Source organism: Euprymna scolopes, chromosome 5 (genome assembly GCF_053919585.1).
Source record: "Euprymna scolopes isolate OS-2025 chromosome 5, ASM5391958v1, whole genome shotgun sequence".
In the NCBI taxonomy this organism is placed as follows: Eukaryota; Metazoa; Mollusca; class Cephalopoda; order Sepiida; family Sepiolidae; genus Euprymna; species Euprymna scolopes.
Genome location: NC_136486.1, coordinates 135,565,169 through 135,583,796, shown reverse-complemented (window position 1 = coordinate 135,583,796; position 18,628 = coordinate 135,565,169). Strand labels below are relative to the sequence as shown.

Below are 18,628 nucleotides of genomic sequence, written 5' to 3'. Positions count from 1 at the left end.
AAATCTGATTCTCAAATTGCATTAACAATCATCCAAAATACGATGATGCTAACTCTAAAAAAATTCTGACCTTCAAATTGTATTAACAATCTTCTAAAGCACGATGAATGGCACAAACTCTCAAAAAGATTGACTCTCAAATTGTATTAACAATCCTCCAAACACCATGACACCAACTGTTCAAAAGTCTGACTTGTATTAACAATCGTTTCAAGCATGATGATACAAACTCTCAAAATTTTGAGTTTAAAATTGTATTACCAATCCTCTAAAACATGACAATGCCAACTCTCAAAATTCTGACTCCAAAATACGAAGTCAATTGCATCAACAATCCTCCAAAACATGTTGATGATTACTCTCAAAAAGTCTTACTCTCGAATTGCATTAACAATCCTCCAAAACACGATGACACAAATTCTCAAAAAGTCTGACTCAAATTGTAATTAATAATAATTCTCCAAAAATACAAATCTTGTTAATTGAGTAACCTGACACAAACAAGGCCAACTCAATCATTTAGCTTTTTTATTTTCTTCAGTTGAACAGTTGATGTAGTCCCAAATAGTTAAATCAACTTTCTCTCTGGGAGGAAAGATTCTACTCTTTTTATTTCAAACAAGAATTCATTCATGCAAAACAATGCTCATCTTCATAATCTAAATTTTGTCTTCAAACAAAATTTAGATTCTATCTTTTACCATATGATGGTGTTGGGGACGCACCCCTACTACCTGGAATAATGAACTATTCCATGATGTCACTTCCGAGTAGTGAGAACCGATTTTAGTCGGACATATTTAGTAAAACCGTATGTCAAATGTTATATTTCAGACTTGAGAACTCAATATATGTAACACATATTTAAAAATACAAAATAACAGATATCTTGGTGTATATAAGACAATAATATAGTTTCTATTGGGGATGCACCCCTACTACTTGGAATAATGAACAATTCCATGACGTCACTTCCGGGTAACGAGAACCGTTTTACCAAAGGAGTCAGAGACAGCTACGCGGAGAGTATAGTAGTGACCACTAGTCCAGCAGTGACCAAAGATATTGCTTAATTTACTCCTTTTATGTATTTTTGTTAATACATATTTAATTGTTGCTGTGTCTTTCTTGTCAATTATTTAACAACTAACACCACAACAGATGGCTGTTACAATTTTTAATGAAACTCTTTTCTTTATTCCTATCTTTTGGTATTTATACAGAATATGGACTGTGCTAGTTTTTAGATCAGATTTTCATGTCTAAATTCAATTTTTACAATATCTTTTGTTTATTGAATTGTTAGGTGAAAGTATAGAATAGTTAAAAGAAAAAGAAGGCCCTCCCAGTGTATGTTAAGAATGGGTTTCTAAATAATAACATTATTTCAGCATGGTCTGTATTCTGGACAAGTATCCTATTTTCTAACATCTTGTTTGCTTTTTTTTTTATGTAATGTTGTGTTGATCAAACTACCTCAGCCGGTTATTACAGTGTGTGTGGGGTGGGTGGGAGGGATATAGTTGAATTGTCTTACTTTGTGTCCATCATACTGATCCAATTTGGTTGCAAAACAAATTCACTGCTTTTATTCCAGCTTTAGTTGCCAACACATGTAAGTAGCAGTTGTGTTATTTGAGCAAGCTTTTTGTTTACATTTTTTCTTTTTTACAAACGAGTTACCACTTATCAAGGTCTGGAGGCCACTTGAGGATAAGGGTTAATGAGTATAAGGTGCCCACTAGGATAACAGCATCATGATTGTTAGTGGTGAAAATTGAGTATAATTTGATTATTTTAGGAGGCAGTTGAAGACAACTATGTGTTAGTAAGCTGGAAAACAGGGCCATGGTACATATGGGCAGTTCTGTTTGTGTTTAGATTTAGGCACAGATAGAGAGTGAGAGAAATTGTTGATAGTGGTTGTAACTGCAAGGAAGGTGGGCTCTCTCTACCGTGCTAGAAAACTACTAACACCCAAAAGTATCCTGTACCTCTATAAGGCAAGCATTCGCCCATGTATGGAGTATTGCTGTCATATTTGGGCTGGTGCATCGGCTACTAGTCTCTCGCTCCTTGACAAGGTTCAAAAGAGAGTTGCAAATCTCATAGGCCCTAAACTGGCATCTAAGCTTCAGCCTCTGTCCCATCGGCGAAACGTTGCATCCCTCTGCCTGTTCTACAAGTATTTTAGTGGTGAATGCTCTAACGAACTGTAAGCACTTGTGCCCCCACAACGTGAACACCCTCAACAGACCCGACAGGCTGCAAAATCCCACCCCCACACTGTAGAGATCCCTAGATGTAAAAGATCTTTCTACTCCAGTAGTTTCTTCCCCAGAACCGCTAGACTTTGGAATTCTATTCCAGGTCCCTGCTTCCCCAACTCTACTGACGTGCAGAAGTTCAAGTGCAACGTGAACTAACATCTTGCTGCCCAAATTCCTACATAGTACCCCAGTAGTTGTTGCCCCTGATAGTAGCCCCCTACACCAAAGTGGCAATGTGCCTTGTTTGGGGTGAAAATGTAATTAAAAAAAAAAAAAAAGGAAAAAAAGAAAGCTAGATGAGTGTTTTGTAAAAGTTTTGCAGGGGCAGAACCATAGATTGAAGCTCAGACAATCACTTTCCATGAAAATAATGATAGAGCAGAGAGAGATTTGCAGCATCTCTTCTGTAGGAAGCATTCAGAAGCATTGTTTTCATATTTGAAATTATTTTAAGCAGTAGATATCGTTATGCAATTGTAGTAACATTTTTTCTCTTACCTAAATTTTCAGCGAAATTTCCTTTTGTCAGAGACCCTCTAAAAATTTGTTTCATTTTTAAAACTTCTATCAACATAGCTGACATCATATTCAAATGCCTATGAATTGAAACAAAACCAGGAGTGTCCATTAATATCTTGTGTCCAGAACAAGAATTGTAGAAAAAAAAAAGAATGATCACAAAAAAAATGAAACAATTCTTGAAATATCTTGGACAAAGGGAACTTTTCCAAAGAATTAAGATTTAAAAAAAAAAAAACCTAATAAAAATTGCATTGTTAATAGCTTCTATTGCTTAAATTAATTTCAGAATTTTAATTTATATACTTTTTTTTGGTATCTCTTGTTTTAATCAATGATATCATGTCATTTGAGAACAAAAAATATAAAATCTCACATAATATATGACTATATGGATCAACTTCTAAATATTTCATCCAATAGATTACAAAAATGCCCATGTAAATTTATTTTTACCATTTGAAAACAAAGATTTCCACTTTGTTTTGCTTATTTTGTAGGCTCCTTAAACTCTAATTAATCCGGATCAACTTCTAAATATTTAATCTGATAGCCTCCCCCACCTCAAAATACCCATATGAATTTAGATTTTATCATTATTTCTGAATGCATCTTGTTTATTCTTAAAATAATTTACATGATAAAAAATGGTAACAAACTGTTCAAAACCATCTGAAAAGAGGGTTAAAACATCTTCATAGAAAATATGATTTCGTTGGAAAACAGAAAGATAGATTTATACATGTGTTTCTTTTTAAGACTTTAAGATGATGATGTGTGTATGTGTGCAGTCAGGGAGGTGTAATGGGTATTATAATATTGTATTGCTTTTCTTAAGTAATTTATTTATTTATTTTTTCGTCTGCTTTCTGTCTGGCAAATTATCAGCCTTACCTGCTAAACACACAAGAGGAAACCAGCACAAATCTCCTTTTTGTCATGTGGTTCTAATCCAGATCCAATTTTCTATGTTTAACAAGATCTTCTGCTCGATGTCCCAGAATTCCACAACCAAGTCTCCTAATGTTCACACAGATTTATCTTCCTTGATAATTGGCAGATTATTACGATTGCTTGATTTTTTTTAAAGGTCTGCTCATTCTGATATGGAGTCAAAGTGTGGTGGTGGTGGTGATAAGGTACACAGTCAAACAGGCTTGTATCAATAAGAAAGATGAATAAAAGTGAAGGGGGGGATAAGAAGAGAAGAGGAAAGCAGAACAGAATATGTTAGGATATAAGAGAGAGAGAGAGAGAGAGAGAGAGAGAGAGAGAGAGAGAGAGAGAGAGAGAGAGAGAGAGAGAGAAGGAGGAAGAGTCATATTAGTCGTCAGATTACCCAAGAAGCCCCTTTTGAAAGTTGTATATCAATATTTTGGGTGGTCAGGTCAATTAACTTGAAAAAAAGGAAATTGATGAACTCAAAAAAAAAAACAAAAAAAAAAAACGAGACAGTCACAAAGATTTTATTGCTTACTCAGTTTAAATGTGAAATTTACTTTTTTTTTATTTTTGAGGTCAGGATGGAGGGGAGGACACTTTGAAGGATAACAAAACTCTCTGCACCAAATGTACTGAAAACAAGAACAAAGATTCTTGAACACCTTCATTCTGTTTACAAAAAACATAGAGTGCATTTGAATTAAAAAACAAAAAAAAGACATTCGGGTATTTTCATCCCCCTCCACCAGACTACAAGTTTCTTGATTTATAGACATGTAAGAGTCTGAACATATTTTGGCAAGCATCTTCTATATAATAATTGTGCTTGCTCCTAGGTTGTTAGCAGGGTTGCCATCATCATCATCATCATCATCATCATCATCATCATCATCATCATGTTGTGGTCAGGGTGTGGGGGTTGCTAAGTGGTTAACAACATGGACTGACAATCTGGGTATGCCAAGTACGAATCTAGTTTGTTTTACAGAGACACTTTACTTTAGTAATGTTGGCAACCTTCACATGGTCCCTCATATGTCTTTCTAACTAGAAAGATATTGGGGAAACGATTACCAATAAAAATCATATGAAAAATTCATACAAAATGAAATGGATGCCCAACAACAACCCCAACTGTTATCATTGGTTTAATGGGTACTTGTACATCTATGTTACCGCACTAAAGCCGAAGTTTCATGAGCGTTTTCCAGCAGATAACAGAAACTGCTGAGGTATGCAAAAATCCCTAGCCAATGAAAGATGAGAAAAAAAGCAATATTTTTAATTTTTAATGAAGACAACAAACGAAAAAAAAGCAATATTTTAATGAATAAAATTAATAACCTCTTAAGAAAATGATTAATAACCTCTTAAGAAAATGATTAAAAAACAGTAATTTTCCAGAATGTGTATTTATTTAAATGCTGCTTCTTTTTTTTTCTTTAATGATTATATGATTAAGAAAAATTAAATTAAAACAGCAAATGTCAAAGATGTTTTTTTTTTTAGTATTTGAAAACATTCTTTTGACCATTTTTTATGAATTCTTTTTTTCAATATTATCAGATAGAGGGTATTTGATAAATTTTTCTTGCTTATGCAGACATCTTATCATACTACTTTTTTTTATATAGAATTTGCAAGGTGCGTTCAAGTTTTATATCTTTTTTTATTAAATTGTTTGGTGAAATAGAAGGATAGTTACAAAACACCCTCTCCATCCTAAGACTGAGTTTCTAAAAAATAACGTTATTATTTCAGTACAGTAACTTCTCTGCAAACGTATCAAGTTTTCTTTTGCCCTTAAGGCAGATGACAACAACTAAGCAAGAGAGAAACCCATTCTTAATATGGGGAGGGTAGGATGTTTGGTAAATTTTATTTTGTCTTTAGGGCAGACAACAACAACAACAACGATTGATTGACTTTCATTTGTGTGCTTACAAAAACTAATTGTTGATAAAGCTATTAACAAAAACTAATGGTTGACAAAGCTATTAACAAAAAACTAATGGTTGATGAAACTATAAACAAAAACTAATGGTTGACAAAGCTATTAACAAAAACTAATGGTTGACAAAGCTATTAACAAAAACTAATGGTTGACAAAGCTATTAACAAAAACTAATGGTTGACAAAGCTATTAACAAAAACTAATGGTTGACAAAGCTATTAACAAAAACTAATGGTTGATGAAGCTATTAACAAAAACTAATGGTTGACAAAGCTATTAACAAAAGCTAATAGTTGATAAAGCTATTAACAAAAACTAATAGTTGATAAAGTTATTAACAAAAACTAATGGTTGACAAAACCATTGACAAAAACTAATGGTTGACAAAGCTATTAACAAAAACTAATGGTTGATGAAGCTATTAACAAAAACTAATGGTTGACAAAGCTATTAACAAAAACTAATGGCTGATAAAACTATTAACAAAAACTAATGGTTGACAAAGCTATTAACAAAAACTAATGGTTGACAAAGCTATTAACAAAAACTAATGGTTGACAAAGCCATTGAGAAAAACTAATGGTTGACAAAGCTATTAACAAAAACTAATGGTTGACAAAGCTTTTAACAAAAACTAATGGTTGACAAAGCCATTGACAAAAACTAATGGTTGACAAAGCTATTAACAAAAACTAATAGTTGATGAAGCTATTAACAAAAACTAATGGTTGACAAAGCTATTAACAAAAACTAATGGTTGATGAAACTATTAACAAAAACTAATGTTTGACAAAGCTATTAACAAAAACTAATGGTTGACAAAGCTATTAACAAAAACTAATGGTTGACAAAGTGATTGACAAAAACTAATGGTTGACAAAGCTATTAACAAAAAACTAATCATTGATGCAACTATAAACAAAAACTAATGGTTGACAAAGCTATTAGCAAAATCTAATAGTTGACAAAGCTATTAACAAAAACTAATGGTTGACAAAGCTATTAACCAAAACTAATAGTTGATGAAGCTATTAACAAAAACTAATGGTTGACAAAGCTATTAACAAAAACTTATGGTTGAAAAAGCTATTAACAAAAGCTAATAGTTGATAAAGCTATTAACAAAAACTAATAGTTGATAAAGCTATTAACAAAAACTAATGGTTGACTAAACCATTGACAAAAACTAATGGTTGACAAAGCTATTAACAAAAACTAATGGTTGATGAAGCTATTAACAAAAACTAATGGTTGACAAAGCTATTAACAAAAACTAATGGTTGATGAAACTATTAACAAAAACTAATGGTTGACAAAGTTATCAACAAAAACTAATGGTTGACAAAGCTATTAACAGAAACTAATGGTTGACAAAGCCATTGACAAAAACTAATGGTTGACAAAGCTATTAGCAAAAACTAATGGTTGACAAAGCTATTAACAAAAACTAATGGTTGACAAAGCCATTGACAAAAACTAATGGTTGACAAAGTTATTGACAAAAACTAATGGTTGACAAAGCTATTAACAAAAACTAATGGTTGACAAAGCCATTGACAAAAACTAATGGTTGACAAAGCTATTAGCAAAAACTAATGGTTGACAAAGCTATTAGCAAAAACTAATGGTTGACAAAGCCATTGACAAAAACTAATGGTTGACAAAGCCATTGACAAAAACTAATGGTTGACAAAGCTATTAACAAAAACTAATGGTTGACAAAGCTATTAACAAAAGCTAATAGTTGATAAAGCTATTAACAAAAACTAATAGTTGATAAAGCTATTAACAAAAACTAATGGTTGACAAAGCCATTGACAAAAAACTAATGGTTAACAAAGCTATCAACAAAAACTAATGGTTGACAAAGCTATTAACAGAAACTAATGGTTGACAAAGCCATTGAATAAAACTAATGGTTGACAAAGCCATTGAATAAAACTAATGGTTGACAAAGCTATTAACAAAAACTAATGGTTGACAAAGCTATTAACAAAAACTAATGGTTGACAAAGCCATTGACAAATACTAATAGTTGACAAAGCTATTGACAAAAACTGATGGTTGACAAAGCCATTGACAAAAACTAATGCTTGACAAAGCTATTAACAAAAACGAATGGTTGACAAAGCTATTAACAAAAACTAATGGTTGACAAAGCTATTAACAAAAACTAATGGTTGACAAAGCTATTAACAAAAACTAATGGTTGATAAAGCTATTAAAAAAAACTAATGGTTGATAAAGCTATTAACAAAAACTAATAGTTGACAAAGCTATTAGCAAAAACTAATAGTTGATAAAGCTATTAACAAAAACTAATGGTTGACAAAGCTATTAACAAAAACTAATTGTTGACAAAGCTATTAACAAAAACTAATGGTTGATAAAGCTATTAACAAAAACTAATAGTTGATAAAGCTATTAACAAAAACTAATGGTTGACAAAGCTATTAACAAAAACTAATGGTTGACAAGGCAATTTACAAAAACTAGTGGTTGACAAAGCTATTGACAAAAACTAATGGTTGACAACGCTTTTGACAAAAACTAATGTTTGACAAAGCTATTAACAAAAACTAATGGTTGACAAAGCCCACCTCCACCCCAAAATGAAGCAGCGTGCGGAGGGGGGGGAGAAGAGAAAGAAAAAAAAAAGAAAAGAAAAAACACTTTTAGAGGGAATTATGCGCGAGAAAGAAACAGAGAGTCAGTCTAAAAAATGGAGCTGATCACAGTTCACTCGTCTTTAATCGAAAAGGGAATATGTACAAAGACTGTGAATACACCTTGGCTCAGAGATATTGGAATAGGATATATTCCTGAGTCAGGAGGACAAGAAGACGTGATGAACACCAACACCGTTATTCATATGGCGAAATAGTGACTCTCTCAACTGAGTCGTATTCCTGAAGCTGAAAAGGGAATACATCAAAACTATGAACGTACATTGGCTCAGATATGTGGGAATGAGATGCCCAACATCGGTGGTTCAGAAATAATAAGTGAGAAGGTAAAATAAGGGAAGACAAGTGGATAAACAAACTTTGAAGGATGTCATCGAAGTGGGAATGATTCACACTATAACATGGACTTTTATCGGATATCTAACCGTTAGTTGGATGCACGTTCTCACAACTAAGTATAGTTCAATATGGTCTCCCCCCTCCCCCATGCTTCATAAATGTCTACTTGCTGAACTGATTTGTTTTTTTCTTATTTTGAATAATTTCTACTGCTTCATATGACTCAACCATTATTCCACACGGAGAAAAAAAAGATAAAAGAAAGGAAAGAAAAGAGACTATGTTTCTTTACCATTGCACTCCTTTTTTTTTTTTTTGACCCGTTGGACACTGTCTGCATGTTTTCTTTTATTATTATTATTTCCTTGAATATTTTATCTTGGTTGTTGAATTTTAATGCACAATAAATGACATTTGTATAATATATATATGACCATGTTCCGTTATTCATTGCCTGTTATTTCATCAACCCTGAATTTCATAAGAACATTCCACAATGGAATTACTGTTCAGAATCTGGGTAAAATGTTACTTGGTCATAATTATTCTATAGCCGGCACGTACACACATTCTTATTTTACGATAGGTTTCGGGGATAAATTTCCTTTTGGGATTTTTCAACCGGGACGTATTGTCAATATATATATATATATATATATATATATATATATATATATATATATATTTACAAGACACCGTTGAGTTTTGACAGACAAAGCTATTAACAAAAGAACCAATGGTTGACAAAACTATCAACAAAGGACTCTGTTGGTTGACCAAAGCTGTTAACAATTTACCACCAGAATTTATTTTATGCATAAACAAACTTTTTAATCATGAAATCCACGATATTGAACGTGATGGAAGTAGCATGCAACTGACACATGAACATAAACAAACTTCTCATAGACCCAAGTACAATTTTGCAGTAAAGGGTTAATGAAGAAGCCAGCAGTTGAAGGAACCAATGTTTGATAATGTTATTGAACGAAGGAACCCATGATTGATGAAGCTATTAAGAATGAAGCCAATGGTTGACAAAGCTATTAACAATGAAAAAGCCAATGGCTGACAAAGCTATTAACAATGAAAAAGCCAATGGCTGACAAAGCTATTAACAATGAAAAAGCCAATGGCTGACAAAGCTATTAACAATGAAAAAGCCAATGGCTGACAAAGCTATTAACAATGAAAAATCCCATGGCTGACAAAGCTATTAACAATGAAAAAGCCAATGGCTGACAAAGCTATTAACAATGAAAAAGCCAATGGCTGACAAAGCTATTAACAATGAAAAAGCCAATGGCTGACAAAGCTATTAACAATGAAAAAGCCAATGGCTGACAAAGCTATTAACAATGAAAAAGCCAATGGCTGACAAAGCTATTAACAATGAAAAAGCCAATAGCTGACAAAGCTATCGAATGAAGGTGCCAGTAGTTAACAAAGAAACCAATAAGAAATTAAAAAGAAAAAAAAAATTATTAGAAAAAGGAAACGTCTTTAATACAGTTTAGAACATTGTTGATGAGATGAAGTTCCATTTAAAAAATCTCAATGAAAAGGAAATATTTTTTGTTTTTAATATTTTATAATATGAGCTCACATTTTCCAGTTAAATTATAGATTTATTCTGTCATATTGACTTCTTTCCTGTCCTCTTCCTACTCCCCTTCTCTAAATCATCTTTATATCTTCCTCCTACTCTTCATTATGAGACATAACAAAAAGATATACATTTATTATTTTCTTTCAGGGAAATTTCCACTGAAAATAAAGGTCGAAAGATGTTGGAGAAGTTGGGGTGGTCGTCTGGCGAGAGTCTTGGTAAAAACAGCAGTGGAATTGTGGAACCGGTAAGTTAGAATATCAAATCTAATATAATTATCTGAAAACATATGGCGTAATGGATAAAGTACTGAGTAAAATCCAATTCTAAGTAACCTCTGGTGTAACAAATAAAGTACTAAATAAAATTCAGTTCTATATTACACATTTCTGGAGGTTGATGGTTCAATCTTTAATGTGGACAATACTGACAATACAATTGCAAATTACTTTCTTTTTTTTTTTACTAAGGTCGCACATTAAGGAGATTATCCGTCATTCAGAACCTATTTTTGGCACTTTTTTACAGCCATAAAATGTTTCAATTATAGTCATTTGTTTTCTTAGTTTTGCATATGAATTACAAAATATCTCATATTTTTCCCAAAACCTCTGGCCATGATGGAGGGGGAGACTAAAACTTGCTCCTATGGTTTCAAATGATCTGAAATAACAGCAAGGGGAAGACTTGATTCCAAATATTTCTCATATATTATATCTCCCCTCTTTGGTATTCATGCATAAAGTAAATTTCACAGTGTATAAGGATTATTTGATACTGGACGTATTCATAATTGTACTCTATTGTCAAAAGAGGGGAGATATAAGATATTAGAAATATTTTGAAGGAAGCCTCCACTTGCTGTTATTTCAAAACATTTGAAACCATAGCAGCAAGTTTTAGTCTCCCCTTCATCAAGGCCAGATTTTTGGAGGAAATATATGCGTATGGGCGTGGCTTAGAGTTGTATGTTGTGGTTTTAATTCTAGCTGATGGCACTCAAGTCATATATATATATTTTGGTGTGATCTCACTAATATATATTAGGTTTAATATAATAATCGGTAGAGAATTTTCTCTATAATAATGAATATGAAATATGCATTAATTAAAATATATTTAAGCGTATTTTATGACCGGGCAACCCAAAGAAGTGGTTAAAGTACTTAGAAAAATCAATTGTAAAAAAAAACGTGATATTCTCCTGAAGGTTCAATCCTCAGTGTGGGTGACGGAAAAATACAATTGCGAATTACTTAGGACCTCTATCCAGTTATGGCAGATGGAACAAGAGCATGCTACTCCCTGTGAAGTAAATAAAGGTTACGCTCGAAATTCTGTCCAAATTCCCAAGTTCTACAGAAACGTTTCCAAGTTTAACAAGAAACACCTGAAGATGGTCAAAGGTTATATCGACTGAAACGTGAAAATCACACTCAAGATGAGAACAGTAGTCCAATGAATCCAAATAATATGAACATTCATTTCAAAACAACACATTTCATTATTTTTCTAAAGTCTCTTCGCACACACATGTGCTTTTTTAAAAGTCTCTGTCACTGCAACTCCATGCCAGTGCCAACCAGCACTTTCTCTCCCTTGACTCTCACATGTCTATCTTGCCTGGAAAGCACTCTCGATCACGTGTAGTATTTTTTCTTTTTCCTCAACTTTTCTTGTGATGCAAGCTCGTGCGCACTTGCTAATTCACTTTGACAGCTGCTGCTGCTGCTAATATTTTCACTAGACAGCTATCCTTTGGCTTCTGCTGATATTATCACACGTACCTATATGCACTCTTGTTACAGAAGTTCTGTACATAGAATTATTCTTCGCACATTTGATGTGCAGCAATATATATATATATATATATATATATATATATATATAACTGTATCTCTCGTATATATATATATATATATATATATATATATATATATATGATCATATCTCTCATATATGTCTTCACATTGGATGGTTTTAGGATCAGATTAGTTCAAATTTGTTGGAAAGTTGAATCCAATTTAAGTCTATAAGTCGTTAGTATGTTTGTTTACTCTTTTTTCATCCCATACAGGGCTTATTTCCATTTTGAATGACTTAGAAAGAACGTGGCCACCGAGTTTTATGTAAAAAAATTGAGACTGAATAAAATCCTTATTCCACATATGAATTATAGTCATAATTGTTTGTAAGGAAACTTTGCTTTGCTAAAAAATAGTCTTTTTCGCAATCCATCTTTTGAACATTTTTATCTTCAATACCCAGTTGATGGTGAATAACAGTTCATTGCGCATGGTAAATTACAGATTATACACCTTCAAGAGTTGGCTATTAACTGACGCTTGGCAATTCATTGAACCATTATGAAATTGCTAGACAGCGGTGAGTGTGTGTACTCTGTTTTTGTTCATAGAGTATTTTGTGTTGCTTGCGTGAAAGTTATTTCATGAATACTGTTGTCATATGCGTCAACTGTGAAAGAAAACCAAAAAAGAAAGAAAATACTTGGTGTTTGGTTTTAAAGTGCACATAAAATTTTGAAGTGAGTATTTTTTTTTTTTTTTTGCATTGCAATTGGTTAAAAAGAAATTGGTGATTTTATCTTTTGCCCATTCTAGAGCTGATACTTAAAAGTAACATTCAATGCCCATGACAACAGAGATCATCTTATTTCTAAGCTTGCTGGCTTGGCTACGCTTTACAGATTGCAGCTGGCATTGTTTGGTGTTGGATCATTCTGTCACTCCAGAAGGTATCTCACTCCCATTGCAATCCTTCACTTATATAAAATCAAAATATGATTTATACTTTTGAACGAAGTTGAACATTACTTTTTTTAAATATTATTATACAAAAAAAATCTTCACTTTTCTATACAAAAACATCTTCACTTTTTATACAAAAAAATCCTCCTCACTTGAAACATTCTTTTTATACAAAAAGAAAAAGTTTTGATGGACTTGAATAAATTTAAAAAAAATAGAAAGTTAAAACACTTACAGTCGAGACTAAATGTTTGCTATGTTTACTGACTCTCGGTATCGAAAACTAAAGATTTCTTCAAAATGTATGAATAATATTGTGACAAGCTTTATTTATTACCATTAGTTTAGCTAGACTTTGCTTGGGTGGTTTTGTGTTTTTAGTTACTAGTTGGGGCTAGTTTTCTCAGATGTGTTAGCTTGATTTACATACTGTTCATAACTTGTCATGCACCTTTTGGCTTTAGTGTGCTTGATACAATAATTTGATTGGCCACTCAGTGTTGCTTGATTAAATTTAGATACTTTGAACAGATTTTCACCAAACTTTAATTTTAATTATTAGTACATTTTTTTTATTCTGACCAATCAGTTGATCTTACTCTATGTTATAGTGTGTTTGACTTGACCAGTGGGAAATCATTAATTTATGCTCGTATTTTTAATTCTGCAGTTTATTTATCTCTTGAGGATACTCATAAGTTATAGTTTATACCTTCAAAAGCTGGTTGTATACAGAAAATATAGATAAAACCAGTTTTATTATCAGCACAAATGGCTTTAAACTATTTGGCACATAATTGATATGGGGAATCAGGAAACATGGAACCAAAAGTATATTTATATTTCGAAGATTAATTTGGGTATTTAAAAACATTTAATAACAAGCATATACATCCCTTTTGACAATATTAACACTGTTCAACACCAAAATAAGAGGAGATTGGCCTTTTTAATTGGAAACTAGCTGGGCACCATGCATTGCTCGGTCGTACAATACGTTTAAACATGATATTTTAATTTATGCAGATTGAGTATTACACAAGTTGAAAAGTCCAACAGGAGGTTCTTTGATATGACAGGGGCATGTTTGAAATGAATATTTCTGTTTAAAGCACAATTGCACCATGATACTTGAATTTTTCATTTTAAACTTAAATTCAAGCCGTTATATATATATATATATATATATATATATATATATATATATATATATATATGATTTAAAGGAGATTAGAATAATAGTCTAAAGAGCTAAAGAGCCTAACCTTCATCAGAAAATAATTAGCTCTAATAATAAGAAAATTAATAAACTACAAAATACAACTATACAAAATCCATCGGACTGTAACTGTAGAAGAAAAAATAAATGTCCCCTACAAGGCTCATGTAAAATTAAAAATGTTATCTATAGCTGCACAGTATCAAAAACTCCAAATTTACAAGAACCTATTAACAGCCATAACTCAACTACCAGATTAAATAATAACACCGACTTAAATCAATCTACCGATCAATTACTAATCAACCCACCACATAATAATCCAACAATAGACCTAACGGAAAATAATCACAATAATCAAGAGGTAATATATATTGGTTCCACATCTGGCCCAATAAAACATAGAATTTCAACGCACAAACATTCTTTTAAAAATAACTCTCTATCAAACCAAACTACTCTATCCAACTATATTTGGCAACTAAAAAATAGCAATATTTCTTTCAACTTAAAATGGCAAATAATTGAGACTTGCAAATCATATAAACCAGGAGATAAATTTTGTGCACTATGTACAAAAGAAACCCTAAAAATTTTAAAATATGAAGATATAAAAAATACAACCAAACTAGTAAATTCAAGACACGAGCTTCTGACATGTAATCATAAACGTTGGTTTAAATTTAATGAATATAAACCACCTTAAATCATTAAAAATTACTCATTAGTAAAAATAGATTACAATTTTTTTTTTTTTTAAATAAATTAAGTTAGACCAATTACCTCCCTTAGACCTATAAATCAAATAATAAATAAAGTCAATAATACATGACAATTATCTCCCCTTAAAAACTTGCAAAATAAATATTCTCTCTATATATATTAACTGTAGCGTCTTTAAATCAAAATACGCTAACGGAAACAATTTACTGCACGAGCGTCACCCTTTTAAAATTCATCATTCAATAAAATAAAAAGCTATAGCAAACATCTAAATGACTACTTTAAACACAGTTCCTGATTTCAAAAAAAGAAAAACTAAAAGGTAACTATCTCTATATATTTTTAAATCAAATTTATTATATAAATTCAAAAAATATATATTTTTTCTACTCATTTCTATCTATAACCTATATTAATTTTTCTTATAAATTTTAAATCCAAACCTTTTATTTCAATTTTTTCAGATTCATCTGCCTTACTTTTAATGCTAGGTTTATTTATGGTGTCTTTTAAATTCAATAAAAATCCTCCTAAATTTGCTGATGAGGAGACCGTGCTTACCAAAAAAACTATATATAATTGTTCTACATAACTTCATGTATACCACAAATAAAAAGCACGGATTTCCGAAACGATCGTACAGATAATTGACTTTGTTGTTGTTCCTTCTTATGAAACTGATTTTTAATTTAATTAAAATTTGATTTTTAAATTTAAAAATTTTTTTTTAAATTTTTAAATTGAAAATCACTTTACTTAATATATATATATATATATATATATAAATGATTTTATAAAATCAACAGTAAATTCTCTACAATGCAGTGTAAACTTCAATGTATTGTGGATTAAGTCACTATGAATAGGTATGTGAAGCTTCCTCCTGCTTCAGTGTGATGGATCCCTAACTAGAGCAGGCAATCAATCGATTTGATTGAAAAATGGGCGATTTCATGGACTTCGATGACAATAAAAATATAGGAGTGTGAAACATTCGTTGATCATCGTTCAATCCCAGCCAATGTCGGGTCACCTTGCTAGTATATATATATATATATATATATATATATATATATATATATATATATATATATATATATATATCAATCAAGGCAATACGAATGAAAAGTTTACCTGATAAAAGCAGTTGTAAACTTCAAACTTAATAAATATTAATATTTATATAGTAATCCCAACCAAATAAAAAAATAAAATAAAAAAGCTCATTACAAACACAATAAAGAGTAGAGCTTGTCATAAGGAAAATTTCAAGACTGTGAATTAAAATTTACAAGGAAATTTATTGTTCAACAGAATACTCCAAAAACAATTTTCCAAAAATCCTTATTCCGTGGAGTTTCAAAGAATGCTATTCTTCTCTTCAGAGAAAAGAAAGATATTAGCAAATTATTAGTATAGCTGAGCTAAAATTTGCTGGTTATAGCGTTAAATGAAACACCACTTTATGATAGTTATAAACTTCCGAAAAAAGAATGTCCATGTCCGTTAAAACATGTGAAAATGGGGAAAAGCAAACTGAATATTGAAAGTCCAGAATGCATGAAGACTCACTCAATGGTAAAGTTTGTTTTGTTTGTTTTGTTTTTTTTAAACAAATAGTCAGCCAAAATTGCAGAGTAAAAAACAATATGATTGAAAAAGAAATACAATGTAGCTTAAAGGAATATAAAAATCCACTTGCAGTTGCTGAGAATGTCAAAAAAAAATGACACTTAACCAACGATGGAAGCGAATAAGTTGTTTAGATTTAAGTGACTGAAATTTAAGATCAAAACTTGTAATTCGGAGCTCTGAAGTATTTACATCTCGGACATCTGTGCAATAATTCTGTAGTAGGTTGACTGATCTGGCTTTTCTATTAGTATGTTTCTTTTCACGTTTTTCAATGCATGTGGATTCAGTAATTGTAGCCCCTTAGTGGCTTGCAGCACATCTGTCTTGGGTTAGTTTTTCTCACAAGTTAAAATACAAACTTAACTGTTTGAGGGAAAACATTCAGAGTGTCCTTGAACCATTCCTGCTGTCTTCCTGTGGTTCTTTTTTCTTTAAAGGAGCTGTTTTGGCAGCTTTAAAACTGACATGCAGTATATATGCCCTGCCCAACGAACTTGACACTGCTGCAACATGGTATGTACTGATGGGAGGTTTGACCAGGCTAAAACCTCTGTGTCTGATATTTTGTTTTGCAACTTGATTTTCCACAGTCTATGGAAGTAGGTCATGTGGAAATGGTTTAATTTTTTGGCATGTTGTCTATATACAGTCCAAGTTTCACAAGCACACATGAGGATGGTAAGAATTGTAGCTCTTGAAGTTTTGTCTACATACATACATACGTCCATACATCTATACACACCTATATATTATAAATTTTTTTAATAAATATTATTTTCATATCCACATATATATTTCATCTTTACCAATAATCATCAGTGTGGATATATACAACTGTTCTGCTGATCACATGACTTAAATCCTGGACTTCCAGTAACTCCTAATATATAATGCACTAATCACTGTGGCCACCATGATAGCTGTAGGAATAAGAAAGGAATGAATCCTATTTATCATACAGAACAAGTCTCAATGAAATTGTTTTGTACCGTTTGGAAAATATGATGTTTATATGCATTTGTAAGATCATGCTGCGCCTCGCAATAATTGCTGACCCCAATGCTGTTTGTTCATCCTCATCTCTTCTGTTCTCATTCTTTCCATGTCATCTTAACGATTGCCAAATGTATGAGCAATGGTTTGCAAGTATAAAAGAAATAAAACAATGCAAATTTAGAAGAGAAAACACAATTTTCTTTATAAATCAGTCGTGGTCTGGGCGTGTGTAATAAAGGACAACCAAACATTGTTGATAATTGTTGAGGCATCTTTGTCAGTCGATTGATTAGTTCATCATTTCATCTCCTAATCTGAACCTAATATATATTGAACCTTTGATTGATGGCTTTGATCTGTTTATGTATTTTACTTTTTTTGATTAACATGAAACTATTTGAGCAATGTTAATGAATTTTATTTTTTGTCATCAGATATCTGCCTTTGTACGTATGGATCCATCTGCTGGCTTAGGTTCCTGTGGTGCAACTACAACGCCATTGTCACGCAAGGAGAAAAACTGGCTGAATACAAAAAGAAGATTTAACAACATTGACCGCCAAAAAGATGAAGATATTTCTGAAGTGAAACCTTCCAAAAGACACAATCTGTGGGTCAAAGGGCAGACGTTAAACCCATCCTGAAATTATGTTTTTTACAATAAATAAAGCAAAAAAAAATGTACTTCAAGTGAAAAATGACTGCAAGAATTTGGTGACATTTTGGTTCAATTTTACATGGCGGCATTGTTGAAGAATATTTCGTTTTAATTTGATAAACTTTTTTTTCAAAATTACTTTTGATCTGTCAATTTTATTACTTTAAAGTAATTTAAAAGTTGTGAAGAACAAATTTTTAGACATTTTTTAATATTATTATAGACTAGCAGGGCCACCCAGCATTGCCTTGGCCCATTAAAAAAAGGACAAGATAGAAGATATTAAATAGGGTGCGTAACATTTGTGGC

The 18,628-nt window shown here is 31.6% G+C and overlaps 1 protein-coding gene across 2 annotated transcripts in view; it reads left to right on the top strand.

Moving 5' to 3' along the window:
- The window catches only part of LOC145276994 (uncharacterized), a 111,262-nt gene extending 92,903 nt beyond the window's left edge, over nucleotides 1-18,359 (top strand). For both annotated transcript variants that reach the window (XM_080128571.1, XM_080128572.1), the window contains exons 13-14: nucleotides 10,468-10,567; nucleotides 18,096-18,359. In XM_080128571.1, coding sequence (XP_079984697.1) covers nucleotides 10,468-10,567; nucleotides 18,096-18,305 — 310 coding nt within the window. In that variant the 3' untranslated portion in view covers nucleotides 18,306-18,359. The remainder of the gene's footprint in view (nucleotides 1-10,467; nucleotides 10,568-18,095) is intronic.
- The last annotated feature ends 269 nt before the right edge of the window (nucleotides 18,360-18,628 follow it).